At 47.1% G+C, this 9,372-nt stretch overlaps 1 protein-coding gene across 1 annotated transcript in view; it reads left to right on the top strand.

Moving 5' to 3' along the window:
- MIER2 (MIER family member 2) overlaps positions 1–9,372 on the top strand; it is a 22,632-nt gene that overhangs the window by 3,723 nt on the left and 9,537 nt on the right. Inside the window, exons 3-6 of the mRNA XM_012804596.2 lie at positions 3,795–3,920; positions 4,596–4,716; positions 5,211–5,302; positions 5,635–5,704. Of these exons, the coding sequence (XP_012660050.1) occupies positions 3,795–3,920; positions 4,596–4,716; positions 5,211–5,302; positions 5,635–5,704 (409 nt within the window). The remainder of the gene's footprint in view (positions 1–3,794; positions 3,921–4,595; positions 4,717–5,210; positions 5,303–5,634; positions 5,705–9,372) is intronic.

Here is a 9,372-nt window from a genome sequence, read left to right as displayed (position 1 = left end):
GGTCCGGGCTGGGGATTCGAACCCGCCACCTTAGGTGTACATGGCTGGCGCCTTAGCCGGTTGAGCTATAGGCGCCGAGCCCTAGCTGCTGTTTTTAAGGCAAATGTTTATCTGTAGTGATAGGTCCCTTCACTTGAAATACAAATCTGGCTTCGTGCACGTTTGTTGTTGGAAAATGGAGACGTGTTTAGCCTTTGCAGATAATTGTGGGTACACCCAAAGTCAGCAATTGGTTGTTTTGTAAAGAATATTTGCAGAGTGGGATTTGAGACTGCGTCAGTAAACATTTTGTACTTGGGTGTGTTAAAGTCCATTGGTCTTGAACGTTGAGTAGATCTTTACCCATTTGTGATCTGGTAACATTTGGCATTGTTCAATTTTTTGCAAAATATTGGTTCACTTATAGATCTTTCTTTTTTTTTTTTTTTTTTTTAGTAGAGACAGTCTCATTCTGTTGCCCTTGGTAGAGTGCCATGGCGTCACACAGCTCACAGCAACCTCCAATTCCTAGGCTTAGGAGATTCTCTTGCCTCAGCCTCCTGGGTAGCTGGGTCTACAGACATCCGCCACAACCCCCAGCTACTTTTTTGTTGCAGTTTGGCTGGGGCTGGGTTTGAACCCACCATCCTCGGTATATGGGACTGGCGCCCCTACTCACTGAGCCACAGGCACCACTCCACTTGTGGATCTTTCAATGTAAAATAAAAAAAATCACATTTGTTAATGTATTAGTCTGCTAGGGCTACCATAACAAAGTACCACAGACGAGGTGGCTTAAACAACAGAAATTTATTTCTCACAATTCAGGAACCTGAAAAGTCCAAGGTCAAGGTCTGGCTGAGTGGGTTTTCAGCCAGAGCTTCTTCCTGGCTTGGAGACAGCTGCCTTCTTGCTATGTCCTCATATTGTAGACAGAGAAAGCAGGTGCGCTTTCTGGTGTTTCTTTTTTATTTTTATTTTATTTTTTTAATAGACACAGGGTCTCAGTCTGTTACTCAGGTAGGGACTCCTGGGTTCAAATGGTCTTCCCACCTCAGCTTCCAGAGTAGCACTATGCCTGGCTATATTTTTTTTTTCCCAGTAGAGATAGGATCTCACTATGTTTCCCAGGCTTGTCTTAAACTTTTGGCCTTCCAAAGTGTTGGGATTATAGGCATGAGCCACTGTGCCTGACTATGGTGGTTTTTCTTTCTTTAATTTTAGAATATTATGGGGATACAAACTTTTTGGTTACATAATTTGCTTTTGTACAGCCGGGCATGGTGGCTCACTCTCATAATCTTAGCACTCTGGGAGGCTGAGGTGGGTGGATTGCTTGAGGTTGGTCAGGCGTTCGAGATTAGCCTGAGTAAAAGCTAGACCCCATCTCTGCTAAAAAATAGAAAAACTAACTGGATGTTGTAGCAGGCGCCTGTAGTCCCAACTATTTGGGAGGCCAAGACAAGAGGATTACTTGAGTCCTAGCATTTGAGGTTGCTGTGAGCTATAATGCCATAGTACTCTACCCATGGCAACGGAGTGAGATTCTGTTTCAAAAAGAAGAAAAATTCTTTTGTACAGTAAAGGTGCTTTTTCTTTTCTTTTTCTTTTTTTTATTGAGACAGAATCTCACTTTGTTACCCACAGTAGAGTGCAGTGGTGTCATAGCTCACAGCATCTTCAAACTCTTGGGCTCAAGCGATTTTCGTGCCTCTGCCACCCTAGTAGCTGGGACTTCAGGTGCCTGCCAGGATACCCAGCTATTTGTTTGTTTGTTTGTTTGTTTGTTTAGCAAGCCTGGGCTGGATTCGAACCCACCAGCCCTGGAGCATGTGGCTGGTGCCCTAATTACTGAGCTATGGGCTCCCCAAGTTGCTTTTTATTTGACAGAGCCTCAAGCTGTCCCTCTGGGTAGAGTGCCATGGCATCACAGCTCACAGCAACCTCCAACTCCTGGGCTCAAGCGAGTCTCCTGCCTCAGCCTCGCAAGTAGCTGGGACTACAGGCCCCCGCAACAACGCCTGGCCATTTTTTGGTTGCAGCCATCATTGTTGTTTGGCGGGCCTGGGCTGGGGATTTGAACCTGTCACCTTAGGTGTATGTGGCTGGCGCCTTAGCCGCTTGAGCCACAGGCGCCGAGCCAAGTTGCCTTTTCTTATAAGGATAATAGTCCTATCGGATCAGGAACTCACCCTCATGACTCTCCTTGAACTTTAACTTCCATAAAGGCTCATGTCCAAATGCACTTACATTGGGGATTAGGGTTGTTCATAACTGTTAATATTACTACCACTCTCATCAGAATTTTTAATTTTTTTGAAAGCTTGAATTTTATCATTTTAGTGAGCACAGTCAGTTGTTTCCATTGAAGTAATAGCCCACTTGGCTCATGTATGAAACATTGTCTACCAAGTGCTTGTCTGAGTGGCTGTGGTCTGCTAGCTGTTATTCCTAGTAAAACTGAGCAGAGCAGCCCTCACCTCAACACTCAGTCTCACAAGTGAGCTTCTTTGAGGGACCTGCCTTACTTTGATATCCAGGTGCTATATGTGTGCTTCCCATTTCCTCACACATAAAATCAAAATATCTGCTCAGGGTGAGATTTAACAAAATTACTAATTTTATCCAGGATATTCATAAGTGAAATTGTCCTCTCTTTGTCTCTGAGGAGTATAAAACGACAGCTTATGTGGGATGACGTGCTGGCCTCAGCTTGTACAAGGTGCTGGCCTTTTGCTGGCTGTTGATTCTGTACCATCAGTGCAATGTCTATGCAGCAGAGAATAGAAATAGTGTCTTAGTGCTGTTATGAAAGTGGCTTCTTCTTGGGTTACCCAGAAAAGGTCCCAGGGGCCTCTGGAATGCCACATCCACCTCCCCAACAAATACAGTCAGGAATGGTGGTGAGTATGCTGAATGTGGTCCATCTGTGAAGTCCTACCAGAAAATAAAAGGGGGAACTTGATTCCCGGGGAGAAGGTTGGAGGTGCCATCCTGAGGAAGAGCTTGTTTTCCATATGGATTTGAAGTTCCCCAGAATGAGTCAGGGCAGGAATTGGGGGGGTGGGCAGATGCTGACATTTTGGGTAAATGAGAGGGAATGTCTAGGATGTTGGAATCACCCAAGGGGGTCTGGGAGGAGTATGGGCAGGCAGCACTAGGTAGGAATAGAGAGAGGAGAGAGAAAGTGATTTGAAAGCAGTGCTAGAGAGGAACATAATGATAATTTGTATCTCTTCCTTCCAAGGAATTAAATGCCTCATTTCTATTTATTTGTGAGTCCAGGTGCTCTTGTTCCAGGGTGTGATAGGAATTTCTCTGGCTACTCATGTTTGACACAGTGTAAGCTGACAGTTTTTCCGTTATATTGATGAGGCTTCATCAGATTATATATTTACTGAGTGCTTTTTTCCTAAGTCAGAAGTGGATATTGGATTTCACTAAATGCCTTTTCAGATTTGTTGTTTTCCCTTTGGTTTATTATCATGAGTTGTGATGGCAGAGTGGTTAGATATCTAGCCATCCTTGCCTTCCTAGAATTAGCCATGCACAGAGCAGTGTGGTGCAGATGGGCAGGCTAGTTAGCTACACTCTTCCCTGGTGACCTCTAGGTTCAAGTGTCTCCTCTGCATCTGTCCCAGGGGTCGTAAGGGAGTTCCTGGGTGAATGTCAGGCCTGGGTCTGGCTGGTAAGTGCTGTAGTGGGTTATGGCAGTGGTCCTTGTGGTGGCCAGCAGAGCTCAGGGAGGAGGAAGGGACCTAGAATCCCCCAGAGCAGTCCTTCCTGACAGGGCCCTGTCCCCCTCCCCTGTTCAGAGCAGCGACATGCCCCTTGATGAGCTGCTTGCCCTCTACGGCTATGAGGCATCAGATCCCATCTCAGAACGGGAGAGTGAGGGTGGTGACGTGGCGCCCAGCCTCCCGGACATGACCCTGGACAAGGTGAGCAAGGTCTCTTACTGGAACTGGGCCTCAGCAAAAGTAGGGAGCCCACACAGAGCCCCTGGCTGCTCTGGGCAGGAGGGTGGTGTTTGATGAGAGGAGGCACAGAGGCCCCCAGAACAAATGGAAACATGGTCAGGAAGCAGAAGGCTAGCTTGTAGATTGCTTACTGTGACCAGCCACCCAGGGCAAGAATGGCCATGGGGGAGTTGGAACAGAGAGACCCTGCCCTCAGGCTGGTTGTCATTCTGGCTGAGTGGGTGGTGGGACAGCAACTGGGAGGGGAGATGATCCAGTAATCAACTTCCCAGGGCTAGCCTGTGATGCCCCCATTCGGGGGTCATGGGTCAGGTGTCAGGGGCAGGGAGGGGGTTACTATGGGAGTTTAAAACCAAAAGTACAGGTAGAGAGCCACCTGCTTCAGATGGGTGCCTGGGGCAGCTTTTACCATCCCAGCTTTGGTAGTCGGATATGGGCTGTGCTCCCACACTCCAACCCTGTCTACCCTCAGCTGCACTATCCCAGTGCCTCAGTTTCTTTACCTGCAGAATGGGATTAATAGCCCATGTGAGCCTCAGGACACTCCAGTGAGGGAGGCTTCTGTCACTGTTTTTACTAGTGTTTTGATATTGTTAGAACAATATGTGTGAAATATTCTTTACCTTCTTGTTAAAGGAACAAATAGCAAAGGATTTGCTTTCAGGCGAGGAGGAAGAGACACAGTCCTCAGCTGATGACCTTACTCCATCTGTGACCTCCCATGAGGCCTCCGACCTCTTTCCTCATCAGAGTGGCTGTAGGTGTCCATGGCCTGTCCCCGACTTTGTGAGCCCTTGTGAGACACCAATGATATGGAGGCATTAGGGCTGGGGCTTGCTGAAAGCACCACACAGATGAGGGCATCTGCCCAGGGCTCATCTGGCCTTTGAGCTGAGACTCGTGGTGGTTTTGGTTTAAATAGGTAGCCATCAAGGGATAGGGATAGCATGCCACGCCCTGAACCATCCTCCCTCAGGGCTGTCTGCCTCTGTGTGTGCTTTTCTTGGTGACTGTGGTGTAGCCACTGCAAAGGAGGAAGAACCTCCTTCATATATGCATTCTGGGTCCTACACCCACCCACCAGGCACCCATGTGCCTGACACCAGGTTGGGGAGGGGCATCACTCCTCAGAGAAGGGGTGTGCAGGCTACAGTCAATGGAGACTCTGGGCCTGCCCTCAGCACAGCAGGAGAGGAAGGGCTAGACTGCATAGTGCCACAGACATATCTAACTTCTTCCCTTTTCTGAAAGCTCGTTTCCTGACTGATGAAGACAAAGAGCCTGGCTCTTCAGCCTCCTCTGACACTGAGGAGGACTCTCTTCCTGTCAACAAGTGTAAAAAGGTGCGTGACTCTGATATCCCCCTTCTCTGGAGCATCACAGCTGGGCCTGTTGTTGTGTCCTTCCTCAGAGGAGGGCATGAGTCCCTGGTCTCTTGGGGTGGGCTGAGACTCAAACCTGGACCCTAGGGCCTAGCGTCAGGACAGTTTCATACACCTAGGCCTCTGCTTCCTGTCCTTATACCACAGACCTAGATGACAGTGGGCTGACTACCTAGATGAATCTGGGGTCCAGGCAGCAGCCCTGCATCTGGAGCCTACCATAGCACTATAGTGCTGGCCTCCTGCCAGGATGTATCCTCAATGCCCTGATACCTGGGCCTTTTTCTTTGTAGGAGATCATGGTTGGGCCTCAGTTCCAAGCTGACCTCAGCAACCTACACTTGAACCGGCACGGTGAGAAGAGTAAGTAGGGTCCTAGAGAAGAGGGGTTCCACTCTAGCAGGGTGCTGCTGCAGGGCAGAGGACTTGCTGGAAGTTATGACTTCAGAAAAGTCTGAGGCATCCAGCCGGGTTGGGAGTTTACCCTGTATATCCTGTTGGGCTGGCTAAGCTTGGAGCATAGTGGCGAAGGCCACGATAGAAGAGCTAGGGTGGCCCACGTGGCTGCCTGTGGGCCTGCCAGTGTTGTTGCTTCCTTAGGGTCTGCTACCTTCACTCTGTGTGTTCAAACTCCCAGCAGCCTACCCTGTCCAGATCAGCCCAACCCTAGCCTCTGTTCCATCTACCCCTTCTGCACTATCTCCCTCTCCTGGAGGATGCTGCAGGGCAATGCTGCTTCTCTTGAGGCCTGACACAGGCACCCTCCTTGCAGAAAGACCTTCTGTTGGCTCACTCTCCTCTGCCTTGTTTCTTTTCAAGGCATTCCCTTTCCTGGGAGTGCCTCTATTGCTTCTTTGAGATGGGACGTTACCTGCCAGTTGACCTGGGTCTTGTTCTTCTTGCCCTGGATCTGTGCAGAGGCAGGTTCCTGGTTCAGGAACCTTTCCCAAAATGATTTGGCAGCTGGGAATGGGGGTGGGGATAGACCCAAGCATGAGTGCTGGGGTCAAGGAGACAGGCACCCTTAGGGAACGAAGGGTTCCTCCTAGGGTCAGGGTTGGCTCAGGGGTGGTGGTGTATGCTTACTTAGATGTAGGACAGGCACAAGAGCATGCAGCCAAGCTGGAACATCCAAGAGGCAGTGTTAGAGAGGACACATGGGACCCTCACCTCAGCTATGCCCTGAGGAACCCAGGCTTCTGTATAGGCCTCAATCTGGAACCTCAGCCTTAGAGCATGTTATCTGGGTCCCTTTCCTGTCATGCCTCACCCGCCATGAGTGTGCCCTCTCCAGAGCAGCCAGTCCTTAATCCTGTGGGAGGAAGGTTCGCCGCTCATTCTGTATTACATTCCTATGGTTGTGTGTATCTTGTGCATTGTATTGTGTTCTTTTGTTTGGATGTACCACATGTGATTATCCATCCTACCATTGGTCAATATTATGGTTGTTTCCAGGTGTGTGGATTGTGTATGTTCTTATCTGTTTTTTGTTGTACTTATGCACTCAGGAGAGCTGGGAGTATGGTAGTATACCCTGAAGTTTATAAACTTGGCTCAGGAATTTCCTACTGGCACTTTGTGGGAGTTCCAGTTGTTCCACATCTTCAGCCTTTATTCTGAGCAAATAGTATCATCCATGGAGTTTTCTACAATGGCATCTACAAAAGAGCTATGAGACTGAATTAAGCAGGACACATATTTTATAGAGAGCTGACAATTTCCCCACTGTAGCCAGTTGCCCTAGTACTTTTCTTCACAGGCTGATAATCCACAAAACTGCTAGTGTTTCTGAGTTGCTTGTTATTTTCACGTACACTAGGTATTTTACTTTGACAGGAAACAGACAAAGATGTGGGAAACCAGCATTCTGATGGGAGGGCACACTTTTTGGAGTGCAATTTTGTACTGCAGATAAAGAACCTTAAATAAATAAATAGTAAATATTTAACTCAGTAATTCTACCTTTTGGAATCTATCTTAAGGAAATAATCATTCATACAAAGACTTAAATATAAGAATTGGCCAGGTGCAGTGGCTCACACCTATAATCCTAGCACTCTGGGAGGCCAAGGTGGGTGGATTGCCTAAGCTCATGGGTTTGAGACCACCCTGAGCCACAGTGAGACCCTGTCACTAAAAACAGCTGTTATGGTGGGTGCTTGTAGTCCCAGCTACTTGGGAGGCTGAAGCAAGAAACTCACTCACTTGAGCCCAAGAGTTGGAGGTTGCTATGACCTGTGATGCCACAGCACTCTACTGAGGGCAACAAAATGAGACTGTGTCTCAAAAAATAAATAAATAGAAAGAATTCCATTGAATCGATATCTGTAACAGGAAAAAAAAAAACAGAAACAATGTAGATGTTCAATGATCATGTTATAATGTATTTTTTATGTAGCCATTTATGTTTCTGAAGAATTTTTAGAAAGAGGGCAATTCATGTTAGATTTTAAAACTTAGAAAAAAATTTAATTCTAAACTAGCAAAAAATTATGCATTATATATTGCTGTTAAACATTGATTTCATAAGTACCACTGTAACACTGAGGAAATGTTTCAAAATGTTGATAGTAGTTAATGCTGAATGACAGGACTTAACAGATTCTCATTTTCTCCTGTTTCCTAAATTGTCCTCACTTACCTTGTACTACTTATATATCTGAATCCCAGAACCTCCCCTGCAGCCCAAGGGCAATGGCAAGAATATTTGAAGGTTCTGTAGCTGAAAATAAACTAAGACGTAGAATAGTAGCTCATTTTTATTTTCTGTAATAACAAACATGTAAGCACTAAACAAAGCAAGTGGACCCTAAGCACCCAAGAGCCAATATAGGCCGCTACACTAAAGTAGCAACTACCATGATAATCACTGCACTAAGGAAGGATGCTCTTTGGGGGACACAAGGTCAGACCTTGTCTCCTTTTCCCAGTCTAGGCTTAGTAGGAAATGGGCCCGAAGTGCTGCATAGTCTGCACTGGAAGGGAAAGCTGATCAAGAAAGTTGACGATGGAAATTTATAGCAGGCAAGAGTCTTTTAACTTTCCAATAGAGGGTCACGAGACAGTCACTCACTGTATGACCTTTCCCAACCGCCCTTAGGTGGGAGTCAGCATCCAGAGCCAGAGACCCATGGGTGATTTCTGCTTCTAAGGGGGTCAGGAAAGGCACACTGAGGGTGTGGGAATATTCCTGGCCTTCTGGCTATGGGCATGATGGCATCTCTACCTGGACCTGGGGCATACATGGGGAGCTCCACTGGCCACAGTTGCTGCTGTGCATGTACCACTAGGGTAGCCTTGGCCACCATGGCTATCCTAGTCATCAGTGCCCTCTGCCTTGTTAATTTTATTCTTTTTTTGAAAGAGAGTCTTTCTTTGTCACCCTCCGTAGAGTGCTATGGTGTCACAGCTCACAGCAACCTCCAACTCTTAGGCTTAAGTGATTCTTTTGCCTCAGCCCCCCAGATAGCTGGGACTACAGGCACCTGCCACAATGCCTGGCTATTTTTTTGTTGTAATTGTTTAGCTGGCCTGGGCCGGGATTGAACCTACCACCCTTGATGTATGTGGCTGGTGCTGTAACCACTGTGCTATGGGCGCTGAGCCCTTGTTAATTTTAGTCCTTCTGGTGAGTGTGTACTGCCGTCTCCTTGTGGTATTGATTTGCATTTCCCTGTGAATAATAAAACATCAAGCACCTTTTTGTATATTTATTGGCCTTTTGGATGTTCTCTTATGAAATGCCTGCTTTTCCCTGTTTTTAACTTTGGTTGTGTTTCTCTTTCTGATTTGTAGGAGTTGTTTACATGTTATGAACATAAGTCATTTGTTGGCTATGTGCACTGCCAGTGTTTTCTCCCATTTTGTGGCTTGCCTTTGATTCATTCAATAATGTCTTTAATCTTAATAAAGTCCAACTTGGCTCGGTGCCTATAGCTCAACCGGCTAAGGCGCTAGCCACGTACACCTAAGGTGGCGGGTTCGAATCCCCAGCCCGGACCCGCCAAAACAACAATGACGGCTGCAACCAA

Source organism: Otolemur garnettii, unplaced genomic scaffold (genome assembly GCF_000181295.1).
Source record: "Otolemur garnettii isolate 467f Iridium unplaced genomic scaffold, OtoGar3 scaffold00029, whole genome shotgun sequence".
Taxonomy (NCBI): Eukaryota; Metazoa; Chordata; class Mammalia; order Primates; family Galagidae; genus Otolemur; species Otolemur garnettii.
The sequence above is the reverse complement of the archived record's forward strand: the minus strand, read 5'-3'. Positions and strand labels throughout refer to the sequence as shown.